At 51.6% G+C, this 27,765-nt stretch overlaps 14 protein-coding genes across 14 annotated transcripts; 4 read left to right on the top strand and 10 right to left on the bottom strand.

The window, feature by feature from the left end:
• Positions 1-72: 72 nt before the first annotated feature.
• On the top strand, positions 73-2,817 carry APUU_60125A (dynamin family protein; the record flags this gene model as incomplete). The annotated part of the gene is made up of 2 exons (XM_041706935.1): positions 73-2,287; positions 2,342-2,817. The coding sequence occupies 2 exons, from the start codon at positions 73-75 to the stop codon at positions 2,815-2,817; spliced, it is 2,691 nt and encodes an 896-aa protein (XP_041559271.1).
• A 592-nt stretch (positions 2,818-3,409) lies between these two features.
• APUU_60124A (uncharacterized protein) lies at positions 3,410-4,621 on the top strand (the record flags this gene model as incomplete). Its single annotated transcript, XM_041706934.1, has 1 exon — positions 3,410-4,621. The coding sequence occupies one exon, from the start codon at positions 3,410-3,412 to the stop codon at positions 4,619-4,621; it is 1,212 nt and encodes a 403-aa protein (XP_041559270.1).
• A 322-nt stretch (positions 4,622-4,943) lies between these two features.
• On the top strand, positions 4,944-5,870 carry APUU_60123A (S1 family peptidase; the record flags this gene model as incomplete). Its single annotated transcript, XM_041706933.1, has 1 exon — positions 4,944-5,870. The coding sequence occupies one exon, from the start codon at positions 4,944-4,946 to the stop codon at positions 5,868-5,870; it is 927 nt and encodes a 308-aa protein (XP_041559269.1).
• Positions 5,871-5,901: 31 nt separating this feature from the next.
• APUU_60122S (GNAT family N-acetyltransferase) lies at positions 5,902-6,621 on the bottom strand (the record flags this gene model as incomplete). The annotated part of the gene is made up of 1 exon (XM_041706932.1): positions 5,902-6,621. The coding sequence occupies one exon, from the start codon at positions 6,619-6,621 to the stop codon at positions 5,902-5,904; it is 720 nt and encodes a 239-aa protein (XP_041559268.1).
• Positions 6,622-6,873: 252 nt separating this feature from the next.
• On the bottom strand, positions 6,874-8,913 carry APUU_60121S (uncharacterized protein; the record flags this gene model as incomplete). Its single annotated transcript, XM_041706931.1, has 6 exons — positions 6,874-7,159; positions 7,231-7,426; positions 7,474-8,128; positions 8,176-8,723; positions 8,787-8,801; positions 8,877-8,913. The coding sequence occupies 6 exons, from the start codon at positions 8,911-8,913 to the stop codon at positions 6,874-6,876; spliced, it is 1,737 nt and encodes a 578-aa protein (XP_041559267.1).
• Positions 8,914-9,296: 383 nt separating this feature from the next.
• APUU_60120S (fungal specific transcription factor domain-containing protein) lies at positions 9,297-11,391 on the bottom strand (the record flags this gene model as incomplete). Its single annotated transcript, XM_041706930.1, has 5 exons — positions 9,297-9,960; positions 10,008-10,193; positions 10,239-10,849; positions 10,894-10,974; positions 11,017-11,391. 5 exons carry the CDS (start codon positions 11,389-11,391, stop codon positions 9,297-9,299), a joined length of 1,917 nt encoding a protein of 638 aa, XP_041559266.1.
• An 811-nt stretch (positions 11,392-12,202) lies between these two features.
• On the bottom strand, positions 12,203-13,141 carry APUU_60119S (uncharacterized protein; the record flags this gene model as incomplete). The annotated part of the gene is made up of 2 exons (XM_041706927.1): positions 12,203-12,781; positions 12,842-13,141. 2 exons carry the CDS (start codon positions 13,139-13,141, stop codon positions 12,203-12,205), a joined length of 879 nt encoding a protein of 292 aa, XP_041559265.1.
• Positions 13,142-13,481: 340 nt separating this feature from the next.
• Positions 13,482-14,848, bottom strand: APUU_60118S (alpha/beta fold hydrolase; the record flags this gene model as incomplete). The annotated part of the gene is made up of 2 exons (XM_041706926.1): positions 13,482-13,532; positions 13,580-14,848. The coding sequence occupies 2 exons, from the start codon at positions 14,846-14,848 to the stop codon at positions 13,482-13,484; spliced, it is 1,320 nt and encodes a 439-aa protein (XP_041559264.1).
• Positions 14,849-15,632: 784 nt separating this feature from the next.
• Positions 15,633-18,253, top strand: APUU_60117A (uncharacterized protein; the record flags this gene model as incomplete). The annotated part of the gene is made up of 6 exons (XM_041706925.1): positions 15,633-15,762; positions 15,810-15,864; positions 15,912-16,009; positions 16,062-17,572; positions 17,643-17,795; positions 17,858-18,253. 6 exons carry the CDS (start codon positions 15,633-15,635, stop codon positions 18,251-18,253), a joined length of 2,343 nt encoding a protein of 780 aa, XP_041559263.1.
• A 35-nt stretch (positions 18,254-18,288) lies between these two features.
• APUU_60116S (FAD-binding oxidoreductase) lies at positions 18,289-20,191 on the bottom strand (the record flags this gene model as incomplete). Its single annotated transcript, XM_041706924.1, has 3 exons — positions 18,289-19,278; positions 19,327-19,844; positions 19,903-20,191. The coding sequence occupies 3 exons, from the start codon at positions 20,189-20,191 to the stop codon at positions 18,289-18,291; spliced, it is 1,797 nt and encodes a 598-aa protein (XP_041559262.1).
• Positions 20,192-21,288: 1,097 nt separating this feature from the next.
• On the bottom strand, positions 21,289-22,462 carry APUU_60115S (uncharacterized protein; the record flags this gene model as incomplete). The annotated part of the gene is made up of 4 exons (XM_041706923.1): positions 21,289-21,932; positions 21,997-22,136; positions 22,203-22,332; positions 22,384-22,462. The coding sequence occupies 4 exons, from the start codon at positions 22,460-22,462 to the stop codon at positions 21,289-21,291; spliced, it is 993 nt and encodes a 330-aa protein (XP_041559261.1).
• Positions 22,463-22,651: 189 nt separating this feature from the next.
• On the bottom strand, positions 22,652-23,917 carry APUU_60114S (uncharacterized protein; the record flags this gene model as incomplete). The annotated part of the gene is made up of 1 exon (XM_041706922.1): positions 22,652-23,917. The coding sequence occupies one exon, from the start codon at positions 23,915-23,917 to the stop codon at positions 22,652-22,654; it is 1,266 nt and encodes a 421-aa protein (XP_041559260.1).
• Positions 23,918-24,173: 256 nt separating this feature from the next.
• On the bottom strand, positions 24,174-25,743 carry APUU_60113S (uncharacterized protein; the record flags this gene model as incomplete). Its single annotated transcript, XM_041706921.1, has 2 exons — positions 24,174-25,465; positions 25,518-25,743. The coding sequence occupies 2 exons, from the start codon at positions 25,741-25,743 to the stop codon at positions 24,174-24,176; spliced, it is 1,518 nt and encodes a 505-aa protein (XP_041559259.1).
• Positions 25,744-26,279: 536 nt separating this feature from the next.
• APUU_60112S (class I SAM-dependent methyltransferase) lies at positions 26,280-27,698 on the bottom strand (the record flags this gene model as incomplete). Its single annotated transcript, XM_041706920.1, has 8 exons — positions 26,280-26,313; positions 26,365-26,531; positions 26,583-26,973; positions 27,037-27,074; positions 27,128-27,153; positions 27,201-27,365; positions 27,423-27,508; positions 27,565-27,698. 8 exons carry the CDS (start codon positions 27,696-27,698, stop codon positions 26,280-26,282), a joined length of 1,041 nt encoding a protein of 346 aa, XP_041559258.1.
• Between the last annotated feature and the right edge of the window lie 67 nt (positions 27,699-27,765).

Below are 27,765 nucleotides of genomic sequence, written 5' to 3'. Positions count from 1 at the left end.
ATCCTATATAAATCGCTGCCGAGAGCCAACCCTCTTCCTTCCTCATCTATTCTTCATCTTTCTCGACTCAGAATGGATTTCACGAAGAATCCGGCCTTGCGCCAGTTATCCGGCGACCATGACAAACTCCTAAACGCCCTCAACGACGCCCGCTCCCTTGGGCTCCATGGCCTATCCGACCCTCCAATGCTGGTAGTCTGTGGCACAAGATCTAGTGGGAAAAGCTCTGTCCTGCAAGCCATCTCACGCATCCCATTCCCGTCCGCAAAGGACAGCAGCCGCTGCACTCAGTTCGCAACAGAGGTTACTCTCCGCCGAAGCAACTCGCCGGGTACCGAAGCTTCAATTGTGCCTGGTCCCTCGTGCACTGATCCAGCTGAACGAGCGAAACTGCGAAACTCCATCAACGCTGACTTTTCGTCGCGCCATACTTTCGGTGGTGTGTATGCGGCCGCGGAACTCCGGATGGGTCGCTTTGGCCCTGAAAGCTCTGACGACGTTACTGATCATACCCTGAAACTTGAGGTTTCTGGGCCGGACCAGCCTGGGCTGACTCTGGTTGACCTGCCTGGTTTGGACTTCGAGCCTGCTGAAGAGGATGAAGAATCTGCCCGACTCGCCAAAAGGCTGGCTAAGAAGTACATGGCCAGTCCTAGGAGTATTATTCTGCTAGTGGTCAGTGCAGAAGCGGCTGATGATATTGACGAGTTGCTTGACATGGCGCACCGGTTCGATGGCAAGGGCCAGCGGACTCTGGGAATTATTACTCGCCCTGATTCTCTTGTTCCTGGCTCTGACGGGGAAGCTTCAGTCCTCCAGCTCCTACGCAATGAGAAGATGTGTCTCCCACTGGGATGGCACGTTCTGAAGCAGTGTACAGAGGCAGACGACATCTCATACGATACTCGGGACCAGAAGGAAAAGGAGTTTTTCGGACAGGGCAGCTGGACCAGCCTTCTCCCAGACCTCCTCGGGGCAGAGAGTCTGCGTCGGCGACTCGGCGGCATTCTCTTTCAATACTACGAGCGTCGCCTTCCTCCTTTCGTGGCTGATATGCAGAAACGCATATCTGAGAGACAAGCTACACTGGCAGACTTGGCTACTCCCCGTTCTACAATCCAATCGCAACGGGCATATCTCCTACATATTGCAAGCGGCTTTGAACGTATTGCAAACCAGGCCGTGGACGAGACCTATCTCGATGCCTACTTCGACAACCTAGGCAAGGGAATGCTGCGACGGGTAATCCGACAGCTCAATGAATTATTCGCAGACGCAATGGCCATCAGAGGAGCGAGACGCGTCATTGCAGATGATCCAGCGCCATTCCCCCTTTCCCAAAACCCGTACCTGCAGAGCTGGACGCCTCAATATATAACCCGCCTTGCTCTAGAAACGGAGGCTTGTGAGCTTGTGCGTCACAACTATGGCTCGGACTCAACAGGAAGCTCCAATCGAATCGTTGCTGGTATACTGTTTCGCAATCAGGCGCAGCCTTGGGAGGAGGTTGCCAGGATGCACCTCTTAAACGCCTGGGACGCGGTCAAACGCTTTGCATTCGCTGCCCTCCAACACTTAACGGACGACCGCACCTCTGTCATCCTCGCGAGGTCCGTCCTCGAGCCGGCACTCGACAAGATCAAGCAGGATCTGATCAAGAAGCTGACCGAACTAATCCTGCCGACAAAAAGATACGTCCCCTTGCCAATGAGCAAGGCCGTAGCAGCTGACGTCGAAGAGGCGCGAAAGACCCGTCTACTACACTCCCTCGAGTCGACGCTGATACACGAGAACGGGGATCCTGACCTCTTCTATATGCCAACCATCAAGTCGGCGTTTTTCCAGATGGACGCTGCACGACACGAGTTTGCAGCGGCCGAAGTCGTCGATCATATGCAGTTCTACTACGACACTGCCGTTCCTACCTTCGTCGATAACGTGAACAATCTCGCGGTTGAGAACTGCCTGGTAAACCCCCTTCGAGGCATCTTCAGTGCCCAGGTCGTGAACAGCATGGACGACACCCGGATCCAGGAACTCGCTGCAGAGCCACCGAAGGTCAATGAGGAGCGGGATCGTCTCCGCAATGAACTGGACGAGTTCCGGGCTGTCATCCGGGCTTTGGATGTGTTTCGTCCATTGGAGTTGTCTCTAGAAGACCTCTCTATGAACACGCCTGAGGCTCCAAAGTCGACGGAAAGTCCTATCTCGCAGAAATCGCAGAAAACACCTACGTCTTCTCAGGATAGTACATCGAAGGCTGGTTCTGACAGCCACCCTTCAGAAGGTACGGTATCCTCCTTCACTTCTGACTATATACTGACGGAACCAGCAACTGTAGTGCATCTGAGCCGATCCGACGCCCCAACGCCCAGGCCACGAAAGCGAGTTCGACCTGGCACGGTGGCATCAGACGATGATGAGCTCCAGTACTCCGGGCTCAACAGCAGCACCGCCTCAAACGGGACAACAATCGGAACCTACAAAGTCTCAGAAGCATTCCTGGCCGCTACCGCTACCGCTACTGCAACTGCTACTCATCCAGACAAGACATCAGAACTCAGCGCGCAGTTGGACGAAATCCTGCGCAGCAAACCGGCACCCGCACGCCGTACCTCGATCTTGGGAAAACCTCCTTTTACATTCACCGACAGCATATATCGCAATCAACGCCCTGAGAAGCGCTCTCGAGCTGAGCTAGAACAGCGTGACGAGGTGAGCAGCGCCAGCGCCAGCGGCATACCCGTGCCCGTCTGGTCTTGTGCCCGGAATTTTAGCAGTGGCGTGTCGGAGTCTAAATGGGCACCCCGACGGTGAACGAGGTACCGTGAGAAGCTCAGGTCGAGTAAACGACGTTCTGCATATCCGGGTTATCGAGTCCCGACGTCCGCTTCATAGATGAGGGATGTGGCTGGCGGGAACAGGCTGGTATGCTTCGAGTGCCACCATATTGAGATCTCTTTGGAGCCGGGCGCGCTAGTATCGTACGGACTCGCTTATGGCGCATAGTACACTTCTACGTGAGGAGGTTGTGTCGGGGATTGTAACGTGGTGATTGATACGATGAGGGAGGTTTGTTGGCCGTGAGTGATTGGATTTTCTTCTGAAGAAACCTAGAAAAGAAACGAAGATGAAGGTTAAACATGAAAAATATAATCATTTTAAGGCATATTGTTCGTAAAAGCAGGCTGGATAGTGAGACATCTCCCCTTGCTTGACATGTAAAGTGGCATTCCAACAACAGAAACAGTTAGCAATAAAGTGATATAATGATAAACCACAGCCTTCTCTAGATTCTTGGCTTTCACTTGCTGACTTTTCTTTGTTCGTCCAGCCGAAATCCTGGATCATCCGTATCTCTGACATCTTCGTCCACACAGCAACCCATGCAATCCACAAACAACCGGGCATGACCGACCTCTGGAAGCCCCTTTCCCCTCGCAGATTCCCCCTGCGCACAACCAGTATCCTCGTCTCCGCCTACATCTTCCTCTCCCTCCTCGCCATCCGCCACTACCAAACCACCAGCCACCGCGACCCGACATCCGTCTTCTTCGACCCCAGCCGCGCCTACAAAAAGCACTACTCCTCCACCCGACTGTCCGAAGCCCAATCCTTCCTCAACACAGCCGGCGCCTTACCACGCGCCCAACCACCCAGTGCGCAGCTCCCTACCCTCTGTATCGGAATTGTAACAGTCCGTCGCCGAGATGAGCAGTATGTCGGATTAACCGTCGCATCGCTGCTAGGTGGTCTTTCCAAGGCAGAGAGGGATACTCTCCTCTTATACCTCCGCATCGCGAATACGAATCCTGCGGAACACCCCGTATACGCGGAGGAATGGACCGAGACGCTCCCGGATCGATTATTGACGTATTCGCGTACGGATCCTGATTTTGAGCAGCTGCAGCAGTGGGAAGAGGGTGGGTGGTATAGGAATAAACCTATCTATGACTATACGGCGTTGTTAAGGGAATGCTATGACTCCGGTGCGGAGTATGTTGCTATGATTGAGGACGATACGTTGGCTGTTAAGGGGTGGTTTCGTGCGCTGGTTAATGCTCTTGAGGGCGTTCAGGAGAAGGCCAGGGGAGAGTGGGTTTATCTACGGCTGTTTTATATGGAGAGTCTGCTGGGGTGGAATGGGGAGGAGGTGCCGGTGTACTTCTTCTGGTCGGTTGTTGTGTGGGCGGTGGTTACGGGAGTTGTGGTTCTTGCAAGGGCACGGTTTAAGATATGTCGGAGATTGCCGAATACTGTTGTTTGGCTTATCTCGTGTGTGTTTGTACCATCGGCCATTATGCTCTTTTGCGTGGCTGGTCGGCAGACGGTGTGGCCTATTCCCACTGGTGTCAGTGAGATGAAGAAGTATGGATGCTGCTCACAAGGCCTGGTTTTTCCTCGGTCTATAATCCCACGGTTTCTTGACAAGACTGATCTGACCACTGACTGGCTCGTTGATATGATGGTGGAACAAATTGCTGACAGCCAGGGCTGGTCGAGGTGGGTTCTTGTTCCGCCGTTACTACAGCATATTGGGGCGACCAGCTCCAAGGGATATGGCTTTGATGATACGGCGAGTAGTATTTGGAACTTTAGGTTTGAAGAGTATAAGTTATAGCCTGAACATCATTTTTTAATATTTGTGCTGCAGGATTTGCACATATCGTTATACAGTTGATGGAGATATATAACCCTTGGAGTCTAAACCATATCGACACCTCAATATTCCCCCAAGACGCGGCCCAGGAACCCGGCAGCGGATCGAGTCTTATATAAATTTCTTAAGCGACGCCGGAGGGGCTTCTAATTGGCTACTCACACGAGCTGTCACAGGATTGTGGCTGAGCATTTCTTTGGAGTGACTCAACAACTCACCTCAATGCTGAGTGAACCGCCATCAATACACCAGCATCTAGTCAGTCCATGACCGACTGGCCAAAATGACTCGAGCACTCCGATCCGCTACGCGTCACGAAACTACCGCTGACTCCAAGAATCCTGCGTTCACAGAAGGATCGACCGAACCAACCCACCACAGAACCATTTCAAACAGGGCGACCACAGTCCCCCCAAGCCAAAAGACCCTTCACGGCCTTGGCCCTGCAGATTCTCGCATACTGCGGAAGAAACAACATCGCCTGCGGCTAGAAAAGGCCAGGTTAGCCAAAACAGCCGCGTCGTACGGGAACCACATCACCACCGCACTTCAGGCAACGTATATCTTCGCGCAGCACGAGGCCGGGACAGCCGTTTGTGTTGACTCTCAGGGATGGATTCTCAGCTGCTCGCATTGCTTCGGAGAGTCGGAGGCCGAGTGGCGTGGGAATCGGTATAAGTGGCTGCTTGGTTATACCGGCACGGCTGTGCAGGTTGAATGTTGCTTTTGGGATGGGAGGAGGGATCTTGCTCTTGCTAGGGTTGTTTGTGTTGAAACTGTTGAAACTGATGATGTGGATATGGACGAGTTTGTGTCTATCCCGCTGCATTCGTCTACCTCGTCAAGTGTTTACGGCCGGACGGATATCGTGTGTATCGGCCAGCCAGGTGCGGATGACCTTGAGTCGGAGACCCCTCAGGCAACGGATTATGATCTGATTGAGATATCGGAGGGGAGGCTGCGAGGGCTAGTTCCTCACGCTGACCCGCATGATAATTCGGAGATCGGGAGCCTGAAGCATGATGCGTGGACGTATTGGGGCCATTCGGGGGCGCCGTTGGTTTGTGTCCGGACTGGCGAGTTGCTGGGGCTGCATTCATCTTGGGATGATCAGACCGCGATGAGACATGGGGTGCCGCTTGTCGCCGTTAGAGAGTTTCTGGGATTGAACCTCCCTGGATTTGAAGCTATGGGTGAGGATGATGGGTAGAAAAAGAGACTATTATAGATTAAGTACAAAGTCAGCTTCCAACGTTCATAACCAACTCCCACTTCTCCTCCCCTTCAACATCAACAGTATTGCTACCAGAAACAAACCCAACACGCTCATACAATCTCTTCGCGCTGAGATTATGTTTCGTCACCAGCACAACAACTGTCGCATTCACCCCCTTCGCCGTCGTCTCCCCATACACAGCCGTGATAGCAGCCTCAACCAGCCTCCTGCCATTCCCAGCTCCTCTTCCCTCAGGGAGAACATACGCCCCTACCAGGGTATAAACGACCCTGGACCCCGGCGGAATCGACTTTGCCCCCTCAGCAGCCTTCCCGAAATCAATATCCTCAAACAGCTCCCAAGTCGCCCTGGTCGCCTGTCTACTCCGAGGCGGCGCAACAACAGGACCGCGAAGTGTGAGTTGTCCAAGCCAGGGGATATCAACCAGCCGCTTCACATCATCCCATTCCTGGCTGGAGTCGTGGACCCCGGTATGTTGTGCATCGGGTATATCAGGGAATACGGCGACGAAGACTCTGGATAGCGGGTTCAGTAGTCGCGCAGTCCAGGTTTCGTGGTTGAACTGGACTTCGCGGTTATATGTGGATGTGAACGAGCCGGGGTCGGATTGTAGACCGGTTAGTCGGAGGACTTTGTATCGGGTGACGAGGATGGGGAGGCTTTCGTGAGGGAGGGGTTTGGGGACGGTGATGATTTTGTCTGCGATGCGGGTTTGCGGTGGCATTTTGCTGTAGGGAACACCTCGTTCAGTAGATGGGGTGAGTCATGAAGAGATACGAAGGGCCTGCTGGTATTTATGTTGCCCTGGCGCTTAGATCCTTGATAGTGACACCATCAGACAAACTAACCAGCAGCCTTGCTTCAATCCCTGTCGCTGTCGTGCACGAACCCAGTCTGACCCGCCGACCAACTGCCGTCAACTGTCAACTTAAATATATTAACCCAGTTCGTTAATTAGTCCGTAGCTAGTTCGTCGTTACACCTCAGAATCACCCATCTCCCACAGCCCACACAACCGCTCAAACGGCCTTCTTAGCGGCCACGCACGCATATCCCTCGTGCGATCAATAACCCCCCTCAACGCGTCCCTCTCCCCCTCTTCCGTGAAATACTCCCCGTACAGCAGAATCGCGATCACGGCGTTAACAAGTGCCGGCATCCGCCGCGAGACATTGCCCACGGCGATCCCGCACAGATTCAGGACTATCGAGCGCACGCGCGCTTCGGCCTGTCGGTGCGCGGCGCGGGGGGTATGTGGTTCTCTACTTTCGTTAGTGGCTGTAACTGGCCATGGTAGTACTTTGGGGATTTGTAGGGACAGGGAAGGATGTACTGTAGTCGTGGATTCTCGGCGATGAGGATCATACGCGCGAGGTCGAGATGCTGCGCGCCTGTTACCTGTGCGTCGGTGGTGTACCAGACCGTGGGAAAGATCTCGCCTTTGGATTTGTCGGCGCGTGTTTGGAGGAGTGGGAGGAGGTGTGGTGAGTATGAGGATATCAGTTGTTGTTGGTGGTGTTTCAGTCGTTCTGGGGATGTTAATATGGACCAGTTGTATAGGAGGTAGGGTTAGTACCATATTCAGCGAACGATTTATCACCCCAGCACCATTTTGTGACTTCCCCTGCGTGCATGATCATTATATTAGCAACGGTGGCGTTACTCCAGTCCTCAGACGTAAAAGACACCCGCGGAGCCTGTTTCCGTGTTAGGGCGTAGTAGACTTCCTGCCGGATGGCGATCCAGTACGCTGCTGTTGCCAGTGAAGACCGTGCTAGTGGTGAGGAAATCATCGAGTAAATAATCGTCTGGGTGATGGCGAGGAAGTTCACTCGTTGCTGTCTTTCTCCGACATTGTCGGTGTCGGTGTCGGTGTCTATCTCGATGTCGGCGCCCTCTTCCATCTCCCCTTCCATCTCCTCTTCCATTTCTTCGTACTGTCGCAAGATTATCGCGGCTGCCATGAGATTCTCCTGATCGCGTGGATCATGCATTTTATGGAATGAGAGAAGCCCTGGAATGCATTTGAGCATGTACTCCACTGCTGACGAGGTTGATAAGTCTGGCAGTAGCTGTCCATGGTAGACGATTCCCCGCGGTGTTTTGAACTGCGGTAGGCGACTGAGATGGCGAGATGATACGGCGAATATGGCATTCCGTAGCGTTAAGCAGTGATGGGCGCGCATGGGAACAGCGACACGGAAATGGCTCTGGCTGTCGCAGTGGTCGAACTGCAGCTGTTAGTATACCGGTACTCCGGCATGAATAGGGACCATACCCATGGTGATAGCTCTTCAATGAAGTAACGCAACAGGCAAGCCTCCTCGACATTGGCAAGAGGTTGAACAGTCGAGTTGCCAGGGCTACTGTTTGTCGAGGGAGTATGGTTCAGTTCGTATGGACTTCCGTGGCTGGCGCCTATACTTCCACCGGATATCGGCGAGTGCTGGATGCCTACCGCCGCTGAGACCAGGGCGTCTAGACCGTTAATTGGGATATCATGGAATGAATGAACTGGAATCCCATCATCGAACTCCGGTAGTGTTGATACCGGATCAAGCGCAGTCGCATCTTCAGCCTGAATCCCCTGTTCTCCTTCACCACCAAGTCCAGGCGAGATAATAGGCTGATCTAGTACGACAGAACCCTGCACCGTCTCAGCCCTCCTCCACTTTCTCGGCTCACTATTCACCCACGTCTGATCAACAGCGAATCTTTCCCCGGCACTGTCTTTAGATCCGCGGCGGAAAACAGCTTTTCTTTCGACTGGAACGCAATCTAGACCTCTGGTTGTGCACCGGCCGCATTTCGGTTTCTGCTTGTCACCTATAATACAGTGGTTTTATCAGTTGAGTCTGGACTCTGGAACGACGCCCAGAGCTCACTCACATTTGATGTGTCGTCCTGCAGGGTTAGTTAGTAGTTAGTACCGCCGCTGCTTACTGGTAAAGGAAGGGATGGAATGGAGATAGTACGTACTGCGACAGTTCCAGCAAGGGAGTTTCGGCGCTGTCATACTCACTCACTGCTTTGAAACTTGCTCGGATCAGAGCAGTCCTGTTGGTGAGTTTGTTGAGGGGACATAGAGGGAGCGGCGCAACCTTCCTAGAACGGAATTGTTTTCTGCGGGGGACAGAGTACCCACAGGTGGGGAGATTGTGTATGGAACTGTAGTGTGATTGGAGGGGATTTATACCCTTCAGGGAAGATTGCGGCGTTGATTGCTCTACTTGGTCTTCACGGTTCTATACAATCAAGAACTTCCAGTCTTCATAGATATATTTAATTGAGTCCTTTGTCCAGCTCTCGTAAATTAATTTCAGAATTATTTCAATATAACCATCTGACTAACACCGATCAACCACCAATAGTTACAACCCAAGCTCTAAAATCGAGAAACTAACCCACTGCACTCAAGTCCAAATAATCCAAATTAAACTCCTCCTCAGCCTTCTTTGCCTGCTGCTGCATACGGAAGCGATTGAGGATCTCCATTCGCGATCGCTCTCTGCCACCTCGAGTCGGTGGAGGGTTCTGGCGACTGTTTAATTCGAAGTATTCCTGTACGTTATCGGGAGAACGTGCACTAGATACGGGATTGTTATCCCATGGGAGACATATTCTTAAACACCGAGGGAGCAGACAAGTTAGGAGATCCGGGAGTGAGTCAGTGCGAGGGAGGTGACCGAGTGATAAACTGAAGTCTACCGTCGTTGAGATGAGGAGGTAGGCTTGTGGCGATTGAAGGAGGAAATCTTTCCACGTCGGCGGCGGTGGAGTTGTCTGATGTTCATTCGTGGGGCCTGCCTCGAAATACACTCTTGAGTTACTTGGGAGGACCGGTTCAGGTTCGGACGAGAGCTGGATTGTTGTGTATGCTAGTTGCAGAAAGTGGGACATCCCAGAGGATATCATGGTTGCAGCCTCGTAGACTTGTTCCAGGTTCCTGACGATCTGGCCGAATGTGTCTATCCTGCGTTTGTGGATTTCTCTTTGATGCGGCGACGGGGAGAGACTGATATTGATTGCCGTTGTGAGCAGTGGCATGGGGAGGCAGCCAATCCTACACTTATCAGCAATTTAGATATAAAGTTGGGATTGGGGAATTACACGCTCAGGGGAAGAATGTGGGATCTTCCGCAATGACCGAGATACTCCATTATGATGCTTTGTTGGGACATGTAGTTGTGAAGCTCGCTTGTTATGTTTCGTAGTTTCCCATCATAGCCAGAGACGAACTCAGGCTGCTGTTGCATAATAAGTAGTTCAAAGTGAGCAAGGTTGATTCGCGCGGCACTGCCCTAATTAGCTGGATCCTTAGTATATGGGCGATGTACGTACTAGTAGTACATGTGAATTAGCTTCGCAAACAATGTAGCGGGCTCATGAGTGACCTGGGCCATCAGTATAGGGAGGCTGGTGGACGACCTCCACTCCTCCAACGACCTCTTGGCACATTCTGCTTTTTTCAGGTTGTCTATGCATGCGTCCCCAGAAAGTGAGGCAGTGTTGATTCCATGTGAAGCATAAACAAGCGGCACCATATCGGAAAGGGCCAAGGCAAGCTCATAATATTCCTTGAGGATTTTCACCAGTATCACCTTCGCCTCTGGATCGTACACAAGTGAACTCTGAATCTCACAAGATAAAACATCCTCGTCAAGCGCATCGAGGTCCAACCCCTTTGGAATCTCTGGTACCTGAGTTCGGCGATGCAGGGTAAGGCAGAGATAGCGGTCGCGCAGAATAATTGACCACCAGAGTCTCTTTCTCTGTATAGAATCTCCCGTCGGACGGCGTCCGGGAATTCGATCAATCAGGTGAGCATTTTGTATGGCTAGTGCCAGCCACTCGCTCCCAGCTCGTGGCTCTGCAGCAGATGCATGGTGGCTGAGGAGAATGGCCGCTTGAGTTCGAACAACGGGGTGATACTCAGCGAGGCCAAAGAGAAACTGGAACGTAAGTAAATGGTAATTTGTTAATCGAGACTGCATACCTTGGCTCTTTTGTAGAAGTGGCTCCTTGCGTCTCTCTTACTGTTGAAGCCGCATCGCTGAAGCGTGTTGATGCTGATATACTGCTTTGGTTAGCTGCGAAACGAGAAACAGGGTGGACCTACCGGACAGCCCGCAAATAGCATTGCCTGCAAAACAAGCAAGGAGATTTTGGATTTATTGCCGCATTGTGTATAACTATTCCAGAATTCTGCCTCGTCTAACAGGGGTAGAATAGGATGGAGGTGCAGAAAGTAGTGGCGCACGAACTCATCTAGGGCTATAGGCTCGGGAACACTCAAACTGCCCTTATTAGCTAAAAAGGTACGGTCCTCTTGCTCCAGGCTGGGCTCGTCAAATTCTAGGAATTCATAACTCGGCCAATGGACGTGGCCTGGGAACTGCGGCACGGCACTCAAGCCCTGGCCGTCGATCTCGGTAGCGGCCAGATTGTCTCTCCCCTGGCCTGGATGCTCTGGACTGAATGGCCCGGTGCTCATTCTTGACGGGTGCAGGGGTCGATAGGGAAGGCGTCGCCGTGGTGGAGTTGGTAGTGGTGAAGATCACACCAGGCCAACGGGATACTTGGACTTGGAGTACTGGACTTTCCTTGTGAATTGAATAATAGCAGTCGGCTCAGCTCCCATCGTATACCCGACAGCCGAAGCGTGCCCGCTTCTCGAGTCAGCGCTGCGGTGTCAGATGTGGACCCATCCAGTAGTTACGGAGTATATTAATCAGTCTCTCAGAATCCTGTCCCTGACTAGTCGGCTCTTATTTGAGCTTGCCTACTTCTACTTGTACCTGCAGACGCTGTTATAGTAACTGATTCCTATTTTACATTGTATTTGCGCCTGCTGACTAAGACTGCTACAACAGAATCTGGAGTGGACAATAGAAGACAACAACGATGCGCTCAAAGCAGCTGCTGGATGAAGTCTTTGATTATCTGGAGCCCGGGGAGATTGTGACTGTTCTCGCTACAGTTTAGGATTCTATTGTTTCTATTCGACCTTTAATCTATAACAAGATATCCTGGCAGTGGAACACGGTCCCCGGGCACGCATTCCGAACTTCCTGCACGAAAAGTGCGAGTGACAACTTGCCTGTCCAGCAATAGAAGGAGCCCCAGGTTGCTCTTACCTTTTTAAAACGAGATATATCACCTCGCAATGGAAGGAACGATGGGGGCAGATATGTGAGGAAGCTGCGCTATCTATAGAGAAGTGGACGAGGATCAAAGCGGAGGCGATTCCAAAAAATAAAAATAAAAATAAATAATAAGATTATCTACAGTAGTTGGATTTCACATCAAACCCCAAAATTCTGCTCAATAAGCCCATAAACATTCGTCACACCCCCAGCAATGTTGTGTACTGTATGTCCACGGCCCTTAGGGCCAGGATCATTCAGCTCCTGGACAGACCGGACCTCATCAACACCAACCTCCAGAACCGTCCCGCCCACATTCTCCGCCTTCGTCACAAGGTCAAGCATCGTCTGCGCCACTTGCTCAGCGGTCACCCATGTATCCACGTCTTCATCCACCCACGCTAGCTTATCAGCCGTCCACAGCGGTGTCTTCACGCACCCCGGCGCAACGGCATTCACGCGGATATTAAGACGAGGTTCGAGGTTTGCGAGGGAGCGCACGAAGCCTGAGATTGCATGCTTGCTTGCTGCGTACATCGGGGCGGGGAGGACGGCGGCTTGTGCTGAGATAGAGGATATTAGGACTACGGCGCCATGGTTGAGCTTTTGGCGCTGGAATGAGTTGATGGCGAGCTGGGTCGCGCGGATGGGGTGGGTAATGTTGATGTCGAGGGTTTTGAAACTGGATGATGCGTTTGTGTCGGTTCCCTTGTTGAAGTGCCAGAAGTTTGAGGATGGCTGTAGTTGTATCAGTACTACGGTTTGCGAGGGGAGTATTAACTAGGTAGCTGTACGTACTGGCTCGAATACACCAGCACTAGGACAGACGATGTCAAGGCGCCCGAACTGCTCGATCGTCTTGTCGAATGCATTCTGCAGCTCTGTCCAGTTTGTAACGTCGGTCTGAACAAACATGGTCTGGCCAGGAGTAAGTGCGGTTGACGCAGTATCACCGACTCCATTATCGTCTGGACCAGGATTTAAATCAGCAATGGTGACATTACAACCTCCAGCTACCAGCTTCTTGACGAATTCGCGGCCGATTCCGGATGCGCCGCCGGTGACCAGGGCAGTCTTCCCTGTGATGTCGAGGGCCATTTTAAGAATTATCTGATAGAAATGATGATAAATAGGCGTCGATATTTAAGGGAAACGTTCGCTTATATCTGAATATCCTGGGGGCCTTACACCAACACCCCGCCATGCTGATAACCCGAATTGGAATCAGCGGGTGCTTTGCGGGGAACTGCTCCCGAGGTTATGATCGGTCGATCAGTTCAGGTGGGGTTATAGAAGCGGAATACTAGCATATATACAGCCCAGTTAAGCAATATAAAGTCACATTAATTGTCGTTAAGATAGTGTGGTTGCATACAGTGCTAGCACATCCCGGCATTCAGATATAAGTACGAAGTCAGATATTAAATATAATCTGCCGTCAAGCACGAGTCTTCTGGATCCAGTCGACCGCATCGATCAAATACGGAATCTTCATTGTCAGTATACCTCAGAATGACTTGATGGCAGGATACTCACAAATCGCCCAGGACTCTCCGTCGCCGGGAAATGGCCCAGCCCAACCATCTCCTTAAACCCAGCACCTTTAATCTTCTTCGCTGTAGCCTCGCTCATCTGCGGCGTAGTACTCCAATCATACTCCCCAGTCAAGAAGTAAATCGGACACTTCTTCACATCGATACCCGCAACACGCTCCCGCGCATCAAAGCCGCCAAAATAGAAATCCAGATCCCCGTGGAAAATCCCATACGCCTGGCCACTATACGTATGCCAGACCAGCCGCTTGTTCGAAAGCGGCGCACTCGGCGCCATCATCCCATAGATCCAATCCGGGTTAAACAGCGACTGATTCACCAGCGGTGACTTGTCATTAAACTGCCGCTGCATGGTCAAATAGTCACACCCCTGTAAAGGAATCGAGCCGCCGGCACCGACCTCCTCAGCGCGGATTGCCACCGCGATACAAACCTGTCCGGCCATCGACGCGCCGCAGATGATGGGCTTGTTTAGCTTCAGCGCTTTTATGAACTCCCGGATACAGCCGACATAGGCGTCCTCGGTGTTCGTGTGGTTTCCCGGTATATGGTTCTTTCCTGGAAAACTGCGCCCGTGCGCTGGTAGGTCGAAGGCGTACATGGTGCATTTGGCACGCATTCTCGCGTCGTTCATGACGGCGTGGTATTGTCGACTGTCGCTGCCTGCCGTGTGCAGGAAGACGATCTCCTGTGCGCCCTCCCCGCTCGTCTCATAGAATACCTTGGATCTTCCCCACAGGGGCGGTGTTATGTAAACATACCTCCCTGTGAGGTAATCCTCGTCGGTTTCGGGCTGCTCCTCGTCCAGAGTAGGAGGGCCGTGCAACCCCTCCCGGATCGTGTTTAGGAGGTGTGTGGTGAGGTGTGCGTACTGGCTGTATTTGTCGTGGTTTCCGAGTACGCCTGCGCCGTCTTGGACGATGTTCATTCCCTGGATGCCGACGAAGCTGGTGTATGGTGCTTTTGGGGTAGCGGAGAAGAAATGGGCCCAGTGTGAGGGTTGTGCTGTTAGGGTGAAGTCGGCGTCGGAGGGTTGGCCGGCTGAGATCGTGGTGCGTGAGCCGGGTTCCACGGTAACTAGGATGGTGTTCTTTGAACCGGTTGATTGGATGCCGATTGTGACTTTTTGGTGAATACCCTCTGTGTTGATGAATGCTTGCCATTGGGGATCTTGGTTCAGTATCTCCGGGAGCTTCTCGAGGGATGCAGCAACGGCGTCCGGAAGGGACTGCCAGACTTGGGGGGTTGTCATTATGAGAGGTAAAGATCAGGTATAGTATTGTAGGTCGTGATATGAAAATGCAGCTCAGCTTGAGATGATCTTATTTATCTGAAATAGGCGGGGTCTGAGGTTTGGGGTAATCCGGGATCTGACCATGAGGTAATTACCGATTCGGCTTTACGATAAGAGGAGAATTTGCCTCTCGGTGACTCGATCAAGCTGCTTTATATTACTCTATCACTGGTTGCCTCACGGTTGCAAAGCATGCAGCCGACATCATCAAGGAGGGGTTTGCGGGGATATACAACTTGGGATATGCGGGTCCGAGCTGGGGAGATCTCAGCGACTGTCTGGGGTACGATCCGCAGCAGAAATACGGCGTTATATGATAAGACGGCGTTTTAAGCTGCGTGGGAGAAAATTAACCAATCACTAGGAAGTGTCTTATTAATTGCTACTCGAACTGGTTGTAGTGGTAGTTAAGTTTGATTCGGATGTTTAAGATAGTTGCACTCTTAAATCTGACTGCGCTTCCAATTCGTGTGATATCTTCATAAATGGACACGGCTTGGTCTAAATGCATGTCCCTCGTCTTACCCAGTTCATATAACGTTCTGCTCAGTGTGATGTTTCCGCCGGTGGTCGGCGTAGATTGGAGAATGACCATTTCCCCATTTCCCCAATTCCCCAATTTTCGATCCCCAAATGCCAAGCCCTATTCCCCGCACGCCTACCTTGCAAACTCCAACCATTCCATCCACACATTGTATCTCCTGGAGAAGGCGATGAAGGCTTTTCAGCTCCTGAACTCATTATGAGTCCCCGAATCACACGCAGAAACCCAGTGCATACCCCAGAACGCCCTCGGCAAAAGACGTTCAAGTGTAATGTCTGTGAGCGGAACTTCAATCGGCGCGAGCATCTACAGCGACATTTGACCATTCGTGAGTTTGCCTTCTGACCTGATCGTCTAGATCGCTCATGTTATTAGACTATGGTCAAAAGCCATTCACTTGCTCCCAGTGTAGCTATGCCTGTCGTCGCAAGTGCGTCTCCTTCGTCCCTGGCCGTGCTCTGTCTCACATCTTCCTAGGGATTTGTTGAATCGTCATGTTAAATTGTCCCATGGGAATCACTCGCCGAGTAGTCAAGAAATTCCCAGCCAGAGTAGCGAGTATAGCAGTTTTCAAGGTCGGCTGGTACTATTACTATTCTTCGGTGGGCTTAGCTGATATTCATTTAGACAGCCAGCTTCATCCTTCAATACCCCAAACTGATGAAGGTGCTGACCCCGTCGGCAATAATGTCCAACTATCTCCCCCCTCGTCTGTCCGTCAAACTGGTAACTTGGATGGCTTAGGAGCATTCATGAATGTAGAGGACCAGGTCGCTGCGCCTGTTTTTCCAGACCCAGACACTGTTCATCAACCATTCCCCATCAACTACTTGGATAACGTTGCATTACCGTTTCTCGTGGAACAGCCGGCTCTCTTCCCAGAGCTATCCATGCACGACCTCTTCTCTCAATCCCCCCTCGATAATACTGTTAATCTTCAAGCAGGCCTGGAAAGCGCCCCTCTCCAGGACCACGGCACCCCAACTCCGCTTGCCACGCCACCAGACGTTGGACGGCACCACGTACATCTCGCGCCATTCCTGCGAGTCTCCCAAGATGACTGGCTTTGGCTGTCCAGGGAGGTTTCCCTTTTCTCGTCTGTTTTGCCCAATGGCTACGAGATTCCGTCCCGGCATGCAATATCCCGCTACCTGCACGGCTTCATGAATGGCTTCCATCCTCATTTTCCTATTATCCATCCCCAGACGTTGTCCTTGCGGGAGATGGCGCCTGAGCTTATTTTATCCCTCGCTGCGGTGGGAAGTCAGTATTGCCTTGAATCACATCAGGGCCTTAAACTGTTCCCCCTCGCTCGGTCAATTGCTGCAGAGAAAATTCGGCGCCGTGATCTAGTTGAGTTGGATGGTACTGTTGATACATATACCAATTCTCCTCGCCGTCAGACCAAGGCTCAATCAACTTCATCTCACCTGGAGAACAGACCAGAACAGCGGACGAATATCAAGGAGCCGGCGATTCCTGGCCGTGAAAGTAGTGAGCTAGTCCAGACCATGCAAGCGTTATTCTACCTCATGGCCATGGCCACATGGGGCGGCGAACATCGATCCCTTGTTAGACAAGCCATTGCCACTCAAAGCACGCTCGCGGTTCTAGTTCGACAGCATGGGTTAGCTGATGATCCTACGGACTCAAACTCTATGAGTTGGTCCCAGTGGGCACGCGCAGAAAGCGCGCGGCGTACGAAGCTGATCATATATTGTTTCTTCAACCTTCACACCATAGTATTCAACGTCCCGTCTCCATTGACGATCTCTGATATTCATCTGCGTCTTCCGTGTACGGAATCAGAGTGGAAGGCACCTGATACAGACGTCTGGTTTAGCCTTCATAAGAAATCACAACCCGCTCCATGTTTCCAAGATTGTATCTCGGATCTGCTTCAGGATGATAGCGGACCACCTATCTGCTCCTCCCTCGGAAGCCACGTTTTGATCCACGCCCTGCTACAACGTATCTTTTCAATCCAACAGGCAACTCACCACGGTAGCAACATGGCCCCTGGGCCATTTCTCAGCCAGCGCCAAGCGTTGAAAAAGTGGCAGATTGGATGGGAAATGAATCCGGAATCGTCGGTCAGTCCTCTGGACAAGCATGGGCCGATTGCCTTTAACTCAGCCGTACGTTACTCGTTAATCGTTACTCATTCATCCGGGGTAGAGATTATGTGCTATGCTAAACCGCTACCAGGCCCTGTTCCATCTTGCGAATATCCGTATAGTTACCGATATTGGGGCCGCTCGTTCGCTTCTCGAACAGGATCATCTCCAGATAGCCAGAAGGTTGAGGGATCAACCGATGCTGCCCAGGGGTTCTACTCTAGTACTCGCTGCGCGACATGCAGTATGTCTTCTTACCTCACAGTCTTTCGTCTCGTTTATTTCTCTAAACTGACCCCTGCCCAGACCGTTGCACTATGCTCGCCCGTCCAGATGGGCGTCTATTTCGTCGGCCGAGTACCAAACTGGTCCGTAATGCATGCCGTTTGCTCACTGGAGTACGCGCACGTCCTCAGCCAGTTCCTGCAGACTGTGACATCGACAACCCTAGAGTATCCGCTACAATTGGAGGAATTGAGCCTGTTATCTGCAATCAAGGAGACACTGCGCGAAGTAGAATCTTCTACTCCAGATGGGGATCCGAAGTCTATTGATACTATGCCGCAGCTCCTGGCGTCAAAGGCGGTTAGGGCTTGGGCGTTGATTCTCCAGGGATTCAGGACGTGGAATGCGGTGGATTTGATTACGAGGGCGCTTTTTGTTTATGCTGATATGTTGGATCCGGATATACATGATCAATAAATGAACAGTGTACTTTTTTTCTAGGAATCATCACATCAGAGATATTCCCTCGACTCACTCCCTCCAGTCCGACATATCCCCTCCCTATCCCACCCCTCACTCCCCACCCCCAGATTCACAATAAACAGCCCATCCGGATCCCACCTTTTTTTGGTCTGGTATAACCGCGGATAATTCTCCCCCCAAAACGCCCTTTGGAAATCCGGCTCATCGGGATCCGCCGTGTTCACAAACGACCCCATCCGCGGCGTCTCCAGCCCCCGCAGAACCGGCATCTGGCTATCGACGAAGTGCTTCGTGGTGGCACTGGACGGCATTATTCGGCGGAATGTAATTAGCATCTCGGACTCGCGCCAGTTCGGGAGGACGGCGCTATTGACAATCCCCTTGTTTGCGCGGACTTGGCCCCCGCCTGAGAGGAATATCTCGATTAGGTCGCCGACGCGGTAGGTGAGGTTTGTGAGGACGTGAGTTATGTGGGGTGTGCCGGAGGGGGAGGAGAAAAGGGTTGAGGAGATGAGGACTGAGCCTTCGATTCGGCCTGTGCCGGCGAGATCGAGGGGTCTGGGTTGGTTGAAGTAGGTCGATATCTGCGGGTATAGGGTTGTGTTGGCTGTGTAGACGGATGAGAATCCGAGGTCGGCTAGTCTGGCGAGCAATGGAGCGATCTGGTCTTGTACGGAGGTAGTGTCACTGGTATTTGGGAAGAGGATCTCTGTGACAACCTGGACACCGTCTTCCTGGATACCAGAAACAATGGCAGCGCCTGTTCTGTTATCTGATCGTTTTAGGTCTGGTAGGATGTTGATGACCTCTGTTGCGAATTCCCACAGTGCATGTTCTACATCTGGGAACTGCTCGTCTTGTCGAGAGATTGCCGCTGTGAGGGTGAAGACTATTCCTGGGATATCTGGGAATGTGCGTATCGTGGTGTTGACAGTGATGCCAAATGTACCGCCGCCTCCACCTCGCAATGCCCAAAAGAGATCTTGGTTCTGGACCTCGTTTGCCACGACGAAGTCTCCCTACATACTCGTTAGTATTGTTCTTTGATGAAAGTAGGTGGATAGTACCTCCGCCGTAACGACATTAAACTCCAGCGCATTGTCCGAGGCCAGCCCATACGTTGGGCTTAGCAAGGACGCACCACCACCCTGTATAAACCCACCAGCAACACCAACAGTGGTACAAAGGCCAAGAAGGATATTGAATCCCTCATCCACAGCAACCTGGGAGATCTCCAACGCCAACGTGCCCGCACCAAGCGTCACCGCCTGTCCCAGGGAAACACTTCCGCCATGTGGTATAAAGTCCGAGACAGTCTCTATACTCTTCAACCGATTCGTGTTGATCTGCAGAGATGCAGGCCCACTCGATCTCCCCATACTATCGTGCCCGGTATTCTTTACGACGAGGCGGAGGTTGCGCCGTTTCGCGAATCGGACGGCTGTTTGGATCTCAGAGGCCGATTCGGCGAGGACGGCGTAGACTGGGATCCGGCCCTGGTGGCAGGGCTCGTCTATGTACGATGAGATATCGCAGCTGCCGCATCCGTCCCAGCTACTTTCCCAGTTTGCGGACTGTAGAGTGGCTATCATGCTCTTTTAACTTTATTGGCCACGGATAATGATAATGGGGTAGGGGCATACCTGGCTCGGATGCTCGCCATGCAGAGTTATTAGCGCGCTCTTTCACATAGTTGCACGCATCGTCGTTGAATTCCTGCCCGTGGCAGACGGCGCCTACGGGTCGGAGATGGATCAAGCGGCCATTGATGCTCTCGTTGAACAGATTCCACTCGCTGGTAGATGGCCAGCAGGGCTCATGTGGCGGGCATCGACAACTCTGTCTTCCGGTATCGTGCGTTAAAATAGTTTTCTTGAGTACGGTAAACAGAAAGATGAGGGAGATAATGACTGCCGATATGCGGAGGTACATTTCCTTGTTGTAAGAGAATAAGGAACTATGCGATGGCCAGGGTAGCGTCCAAGAAGATGGGATATTCCGTCAGGCAGTCAAGCCGGCGAGATCCCGACTTTTATAAACGTGCAAACCGGTCTTTCCGGAACTGCAATACAAGCCTTCTAGTGGCTACAGCCCAGAGGCCAGGATTGTTGACATGGATATAGGTTGGGCAAGCAAATCTCACTACCTTATATGCTTGGACGCCTGTCATGCTGACAGTAGTCTTATTATGGATTATCGGAAGCCGGAGATGGGGTCTACCTCGTCTCTTCCGACGAAAACGCCCTCCGTCTTGACGCACATACTTATTCCGCCTCCGGCTCAGATTCAGATTCTGTATCCCGTCGGGTGCTGGTTTAGTAGCACGACAACCTCACCTCCGAGTCAAAGCTGGCACTGTTTATTCATGTAGTCCGGTTCAGGCCTCAGGACTGGTTTTAACAGCGCAGTTCCGAAATCCCGGAAGCGTTGGTTGATAATGAAAGTAAGCTGGACGCGCATCAGCACGGCTCATCACAAAGTCGAGCCAATGGAGATGAATTGTATCCAATGTCGAGTCCACAGCGCCCCAGAGACCGTGCTCATGGGATCTGGCGGGCAGCTCAAAGTCGGAGCTGAGGAGTTGTGTAACAGGAGTTGCCGATGTGCTCCGGTGATACAGGTCCGTGGCCTTCCAGTTCCTAGGCTTTGGATTCAGCCGGATGGGATTTTAATGTGACGTGTCAGTAGGTATTTCGAGGATCGATACCCAGGTTGTAATGGTTATTGGTTATGTGGTAAGATTTTATCATTACAACTGTCTCGTTATGGATTTAATGAACTTGATTCAGGAGTGCATAGGGTATTGCAGTAGACATTATAACGGTCAATACAGAGTAAACCAATTTAAATAGGACGCGTAGACACACACTCTTACTCAACAATAGACAATAGCCACTTCTTCATAGCCCTGGTAGATTGAAACTCAGACTGATCCCCCAGCATCAAATTCAGAATCGGCGCAATATGACCTTCCCCACGTGCGACAACAACCTCAGTTTTATGGGGGTTCGATATCTGAATAATTGTTATCAGTATGCTAGAAATCCAAACTTATCTGTGAAGTAGAAGAACCCCACCTTGAGATTTGCTGCAAATGCTTCATGCGAGTCCACCATAAGATCATCTTCACCAGCAATAAGTAGCAGCTGCCTCGCTTTTACATTACTCCACCAATCCACCGGCGCTCGCAGAGGCTCATTATAGTTATCCAAGGGCTTCTCGCCTAGCCAGTTCTCTGCACTGATGCTCGAGGGGACTAGAGAGATACAGTCCCGGTCAGTATTCCGTTCAATGGACGGCCAGGACTGGTCAAATGTCACCCATGGACCCATCAGCAAAGCACCAGCCAAGTCCTCTTGTATATAAGGACCTGCGGGAATATCTGGATCAGAATGAGGATGCGACAGGTGGGAAAGAATTCCAAGCACTAGGTTTCCCCCCGCAGAGTCTCCTCCCAGAATGATTTTTCCGGGCTCTTTTCCTTCAACTTCTACCAGATACCGCAGGACATCGAGTCCTTCGCGCAACTGGCATGGATACTTTGCATGCGGGGCTAATGTGTATGGCGGAACAAGGACGGCGAACTGGTTTCCTATGCTGCTGCACACCGTTTCCGCTATACCATTGAGGTAGTCGAAGTATGCTGGGTGTGCTGGCGAGTAGTAGTTCCCGCCTGTATATCTCGTCAGTTCATTACTTCTACTTAATATTTATAATATAAAGAACGGCCAGCATACCGTGAAACCACACCAGGACATAGGCGGCGCTGCTGCTCCCAACCCAGTATCCATGACCGTTTTCTCCCCAACGGGAGGTGTAGGGAACTATCTCCCTTGACTTTGCAAATTCGCTGTACGAGGTTCCTGTTGTTGTGAGTCTATGACGTATGCGTCAGTGACTAAAGTTCTAAACATCCACCAAACGACAAACATGGAGAACTGACTGGATCTGGCGTATTGATAGCCTTTTTGTAATTTGCCTTAGAAAGGCATGAGAGACATAAGCGCGGAAGGTCTTTGTGTTGTCGTTGCCCGTAAATGGGAATTTCACGGCGGCGTAGATGCCTACTCCTACTACGAGATGTCAGTATTTACAAGATGTGTGGGTTCAATGGAGAGGCCTACAGGCTGCGATGACCTTCCAGGCCAGATTGGCGATTTCATGATATGTCAGCTTGCTGGGATATGGCAGTGGGGTGGGCATTGTTGCGGTTCTTGTACCTTAACAGTCTGGGCGCACTGTCCATATATAGAGAAGCCCGGAAGACGTCAAAGCGATGTCATGATGGCCTTAGGCAACAGTCACATATTGTATCACTACGCTTGACAGTATTGGATATATAAATACAGAAATAAATACAGAAATGGCCGGAATATACCCATTGAATGCTCATCAACTACCTATCTCTTGCGGATTCACCCCCTGTCCCCCATCCAGCTCCTTGATATCCTTCAACGACTCTTCCGTAGGCTCCCATATCAAATGCCACTGGAACAAATCCTGCAACTGCAAGCGATGCCGCCTACACAAAATATAGTAGTACGTAAGAAGCACCGGCGACGCAAGCGAAGGCATCACATCCGCCCAATCCCAAACAACATCTCTCGCCCTAACAAGCCGCCACATGTGCTTCAGATACCGTTTCATATTCACGCCCCTGCGCTCCCACATCAGCATCCCCGGGAAAACCTGGCGACAGATCTCCGTGCCCAGTCGTCCCCGCGAAGGAGCAGTGAATTCATCCACGCTACTTATAAACGCGCGGGCGAGCTGCGGCCTCCCAGACCAGAGATGGATGCCGCTTGTCGCCCGCGGATTGCAGTCAATAGTCACCAGCCTGTCTCTCGTTTCGACAAAGTCGAGCCCGATTTGCCCGTGGAGCGGGTATAGCCCTTCCCCCAGCCGCTGCACATATTCCTTGATTCCCGGGTGTGAACAGGACTGGAAATATACCGATGAGCTGCCATCGATCGTCTCCAGAACGGGGTATACTCCATGCGCTCGCAGTGTGCCATGATTGAACACGCTATACGAGCAATACCGCACCCCGTGAATCCACTCCTGCGCCACATACTGCACTTTCTCACTAACGGGGATATTCGGCGGAATCGGCTGCCCCGGTTTCAGATGGTAGACGTTTGTATTCGCGCGTCCGAAGACGGGCTTTAATGCCCATTCCTTGTTCACAGTATCAAGCCTTCTCACATCATCCATACTCCTGCAGAAATACGTATCCGGTGTATCGAGCCCACAAGCCCGCGCAATCCGCGTATAGTGCCCCTTACTATGTAGACAGACGAGGAGCGACCAGGGCGGGGAAAACAACTTTCCTAGGATAGTTGGGTCTTTGGACTCGGCGAGGTAGAATTCCTCTTCGTGCATGGGGAGGATGTGGTCTATTTCCCAGGCTGCGACGGCGTCTTTCACGCCGGCGATGTACCCGTGGGTGTCGGTGCGTGGGGCCGGCACGACTTTGCTTCCTGCGACGGCGGTTGAGAAGCGGCAGACGTGGTATTTCATGGGATCGACGCAGTAGACTTTGCAGCCGGCGAGGGTGAGTTGGCGGGCGAGATCGAGGGATACGGGGAATCGGCCGTTTGTGAGGAGGATGTGCGGTGGGTGGGACTCTTTCTCTTTGTGATGGAGTTTCATTTTCATTTTTATTTGGGTATCATGGGGGTAATTAGTGGAATATTAGTATGGAAGCCATTTTATTTCGCTTCTCTGCTTTCTTTTTCTTTGCTTGAGGTTGTCAAGGTGCTGGTGATATGAAACTTAATGGAACTGACGTATGTATGAGATGGACAGCTCTCGAGCCAATGGAACGTCATTCCAACAAAGAGAACCATACATTTACCCTCTATAGTTTAATGGTGTAATAAATTAGCCTGATAACGGCTGGAAAGGCCATATATTATGGACGCCATTTAAAAGCCGGGTTCCTCCAGTCCAGATCCTGGATCTGTTTCTGCGACATGCCCGCGAGGGCCTCATTAATATCAACCATCTCCCTCTTCTTATTATCCCACTCCATCCAAGCCCAGAGAATCGCACTCAGAATCATAATCATACTAGCCGTGGCCAGATTCAGGCCGTTCCCGATATGATAGTCCGGAGCATCGAAATCCAAGAATGACCACGTTGAAATGAGGCCTCCGATGTTCCCGAGCATGACATTTGTGCCGATTGCTGCGGACCGTGCAGTGTCGGATACAACATTGTTTGAGACGTGGGCGTTGCAGAGGGCTCCGAAGGGGAATGCTCCGCTGGCTATGAGGAATGTGGCGCTGTATCGCACCTTTCCGTCGGTGCTTGCTAGGAACATGATGTATCCGCTGATCATGAGTAACGGGGATATAACGAAAAATAGCATGCGGTTGTCCCAGCGCCAGCTTAGGAATGGGATAACCAGGTTGATGAAGGCGCCCACGATATAGGGCGGGACTGTATGGAGTTGCTGCCTGATAACGGTGGCATCCGGGTAGATGGTCTGAACGATCGTCGGCGCAAAGAATGCCAGACCTTGAACTGTAATGTTGTCAAGCAGGAAAATAAAGGCAGTTGCTAATGTGACAGGGCACAGAGCACCGCGCAGCATTTTCGTCTTGTCGATCTTGTCAAGAACCTCTGTTGTGGCAACGCGCTCTGCCTTGAGACGGGCTATCGCAAGGTCCTTTTCCTCCTGGGTCAACCAGCGCGCAGTTTCCGGTCGGTCGGTGAGGGTGAAGAAGCTGATGATTGCAACGCCGATGGTGACAATGCCCTCGATGGCAAAGATCATTCTCCAGGTATGCAGGCCACCAAAGTGGTCTAATCGTAAGATGGCAGACGCGAGGAGGCCCCCAAATGCTCCAGCAAGGGGCGCAGTAACGAGATAAAGGGATAGACGAAAGGCTAGCTCGCTACGTCGATACCATCGCGATAGATAGTATGCAATGCCAGGCATCATGCCTGCTTCGAATATGCCCAACACGAACCTGACTCCTGATGCCTGGCCCACAGTATGAACAAAGGCTGTAGCGAGCGATGCTGCGCCGAATAAGAGGGTTGTTAACGGTAGGAACCATCCTGGACCCATCACCTTGCAGCAGATATTGCTCGGAATCTCGAATATAATATAAGATATATAGAACATGGAGAGTATTTGGTTGTAATCATTTCCTTTCATGTCCAAATCGGTGGCCAGGCCAGCGAGTCTCGCGTTTCCTGTGAACAATGCATGAGACGGTGAATAAATAGGAAGTAAGAGACTGCTCACCGATATTCGCTCGATCAATAAAGCAAAACAAATACAACACCGCGACAGTAGGGACAATACACAGGTCCAGTTTCCATCGTAGTCGGGACTCTGCGGCCTTGTCGAACTCCAGCAGGGCGTGTCCGTATTGGTCGGTAGCTGCCTGGCCACGTCCAGCGACTTCCTGGTGATTTGATATGGCTTTCTCATCTCCCACGACCTGGTCTGAAAGTTTATCGGCCGTCATGTTTGTGGTGGGGGGATAGGAGGCTGGGGAGACAGGAGAATAGAGGCAATACAGCGGGAGACAAATTCACCGCTGAGAACTTTATAAACAATTCAAACACTCGGAAGGATTTCGGATACTGACAAGCCCAGACTGTTTCGGAAGCAGAACTACTCCAGCTGGCAGCTGCAGTCTGGCAGGCAATTAAAGTCTGCTTACGGTTTCCCCGCATCTCCATACCCAGCGCGGTGAAGATCTGGGGAACAAAGAAAGTCAAGCCGTCACATCGGAAGCGATATCGGCTATCGGAAGTTTAATTAAGATTCCTTTTGTTCAGAAACGACGCTTGGGCCTCGAGACTGGCGGATGAAGGGCGGCAAACACCCCGCGGCGGATAAGGGCCTATATAGGGTTCTGACCACACATGCGCAGGCAAATTACATCTATGATAGGTTTGAAAGTACTTATGTCACCTATTTATAGTCATTTAAGGACAAAGTGATTCAGCTCAGCTACTACAGCTGGCACAGCATGAAAGCGTCTTTGACGACGTTACGTTACTGCCACGGCTTCTGTGCATAAACTACATGTCTACATCACCAGTTAGCTGTTACCCTTTCAGGGAGAGACATGGAGACATACAAGTCATGCATCATATGGACACTCCGATCCTTCGCATCCTGTCGAACCAGCGTAAGGAAAGCCTGAACCTCCTCGATCGTCCAGCCCAGGATGGCAGTAAAAGTAGCGGTGGTAAACGCCTCTAAGCCATCCAACATCTGGTACATATTCAACGCGCCAATGTCCTTCTGCAGCATCGTTAGCTAGATAGAGATAAGAAACTGAAAAAAAGAGCATACCATCCTCCGCTCCCTCGGCCACGTCCCAAGCGGCACCTGGAACACTTGATGCTTGCCATTAACAAACCCCGTCTCCTTTACAATGCGCTCCAGATCCGCTCCGATGGTTATAGGCCGGTTGATTTTATCGCATGCCTCCCGCAGCAACTCGTGTAACCGCTGCACATTGTTCCCCTCCTTGATTGACCCGTCTTCGGAGTAGTTGACCAGATTGTATTCCTGGAACTCGACCCACCCGCCGGGCTTCAGTTGGTCGTAGGCCTGTTGCGCGAGTCTGGGCCAGTCCACGATCGACCCGCACATGTAGCGCGAGTGGATGAAGTCGAAGGGTGGTCGCTGTGGCCATTCTGCTTCGACGTCGTCGACTTCGAAGGCGACGTTAGGGGGGACCCTAGGGAGGTATTATCAATACTCGGGCCAGTACATGCTGATAATTAGGCAGTTGTGAACGCACCATGAGGGCTGGATAGGGCTTAGGTCGTTGCCGATGACCTGGAAGAATCAGAGTCAGGCCTAGATTTAGTTATCATGAATAGTCGACTCACCTGGTGAGCAGATTGAAACTGGTCCGCTAGATAAGCAGTTAGTTGCCATCCAATCTCATATCGATAGACGTACCGAACTCGATAGCCCAAAGGCCGGTCCCAGTCCCAATATCGAGAACCCGAATCGGGCCATTCTCGATCGGGGCTAGGAATAGCCGATCGTTCAATACCAACTTGATGATGTGGTGGATCATATCAAGGCGGTCTTGTTCTCGTTCATCATTTGGGAATTTATAGCCTAGATGCGAGGTCAATCATCCACCCGTGCTGCAAGTGTCCAGTGAAGGGTACGGACTTCCTTCTTTGTATGAATGATATCGTCGGCCATACTGCCAGTTGTAGCTTGTCACTGCAGATGTCAAGGAAGTCGCATAGCTTGCTCTGCATTGGAACAGTCAGTGCTGAGACAGCTGGGTGTTGAATTAACTCTGGCCTACATTTCTGTGCTATATGATTCATCGTCCGTTGGGAACTGTTCCATGTTGATATGTTGACTCTTGAGAACTTCTGTACTCACATTCTGGTCTACAGGCACAGCAACGTCCTGTCTTTCCGTTTTTTGGTGTGTCATTTCGTCTGTGAGAGTCACAACCAGAGGAGATGGAGACAGAGGGGACTGGGGAAATGATCGGGAGTTC

This window comes from Aspergillus puulaauensis, chromosome 6 (genome assembly GCF_016861865.1).
Source record: "Aspergillus puulaauensis MK2 DNA, chromosome 6, nearly complete sequence".
Taxonomy (NCBI): domain Eukaryota; kingdom Fungi; phylum Ascomycota; class Eurotiomycetes; order Eurotiales; family Aspergillaceae; genus Aspergillus; species Aspergillus puulaauensis.
Note: the sequence above shows the minus strand (reverse complement) of the source record. Positions and strands in the feature narration are given on the sequence as shown.